The sequence below is a fragment of the Austrofundulus limnaeus genome, unplaced genomic scaffold (assembly GCF_001266775.1).
Source record: "Austrofundulus limnaeus strain Quisiro unplaced genomic scaffold, Austrofundulus_limnaeus-1.0 Scaffold206, whole genome shotgun sequence".
Lineage (NCBI taxonomy): Eukaryota > Metazoa > Chordata > Actinopteri > Cyprinodontiformes > Rivulidae > Austrofundulus > Austrofundulus limnaeus.
The window spans coordinates 753,574-754,947 of NW_013952608.1; the positions used below are offsets into that span (position 1 = coordinate 753,574).

Sequence of the window (1,374 nt, forward strand, 5' to 3'; positions counted from 1 at the left end):
TGCTACCCTTACTCTCTGGTGCTCAAGAGGTAGAAGAGGCTGGCTCACTGCTGCCAACTAGTGGTCAGAGGCTGAACTACAACATAAAAATGAACGGCTGTCAGGAAAGTTGACATTTTAAACCTTAATAAAAAATCGATACAGGGCTTTAGAATATCGATACAGTATCGGGAAATGAAATGTAACGATATTTCAGTGTATCGATATTTTCTTACACCCCTAAGAYCAACACCTTTTTRAATATTCTTCTATTAGTGTAGAATAATCTAGTCCAGGTTTGAAGAGTCTAGGTGTTGTAGGTTTTGAGCTAGAGCAGATTAAACATGCTCAAGTTAGTGAAAAATTTGATGTAATTGCCCTTTAGTCATTTCCCGAATCAGAAGCTGGAATCAGAAGCTAACTTCAGCTTCGTTTCCTCTGTTAACCTTTAAAGTAAATACTGACATTTGACATTAAAATGTCTCATTTTTACCATTCTGTTGATGTTATTCAGTGTTTAATTTTCTGTAAATAAGCCTCAGAGTCTCCAGATCAGTTTTATTTTCCAGCAGTTTTTAATATGGAGTGGTGAAAACATGACATGAAGACAGGAGTGTGCAGTCAGTCTCAGAGCTCGTCTTAACAAAGAGTGAAATTTGATGCAGTGTCATTTAATTTTTATCTGTTTTAGTGGGCTGATCGGCCACTCCTGGGCCATGATTTTCATCAGTGGAGGCTACAGTGTGAAGCTGTACGACAACCGTCCAGGACAAGCAGCTGCAGCCATTGCAGAGATCAGGTGATCCATACTGAACAGATCTTTATATCATTTAATCATAATTACTGCTATATAGCACCTGGTCATTGAGAGCTGCCATCCTGCATGTTTTAATTGTTTCTCTGCTCTAACACACCTGATTCAGTGACTGAATTACCTCTAAAATTTCTGCAGAATTTTGTTAATCACTCATTTATACCAATCAGGTGTGTTGGAGCAGAGAACTAATACTTTGATCTAATAATAGTCTAATATTACAATAAAGTTAAAGGGATCCTGTTCACAAAACGGGATCGTATATTGACTAATAACTTGTAAAAGTCTAAAATTACAGATTTTTTTAATGGACTAACGTCTGTATAAAAGAGCTGTGGACCTTTTTGTGTTTATTAAATTCACTTACCGGACTACATCTACTGAGTTTCTTAGAATTTCATTATAATTTGACCATCCAGTGATTCATGAGATACAGATGGTAAAATAAGTATTGAACACGTCACCATTTTTCTCAGTAAATATATAACTATAGGTGCTAATGACATGAAATTTTCACCAGATGTCGGTAACAACCCAAGTGATCCATACATACAAAGAAATCAAACCATAAATGTCCAGAA

General features: G+C 36.2%; 1 protein-coding gene across 1 annotated transcript in view; it reads left to right on the forward strand.

Moving 5' to 3' along the window:
* Nucleotides 1-670: 670 nt before the first annotated feature.
* The window catches only part of cryl1 (crystallin, lambda 1), a gene marked incomplete at its 5' end in the record, with an annotated part of 61,734 nt that continues 61,030 nt past the window's right edge, over nucleotides 671-1,374 (forward strand). Inside the window, 1 exon segment of the mRNA XM_014018982.1 lies at nucleotides 671-778. Coding sequence (XP_013874436.1) covers nucleotides 671-778 — 108 coding nt within the window.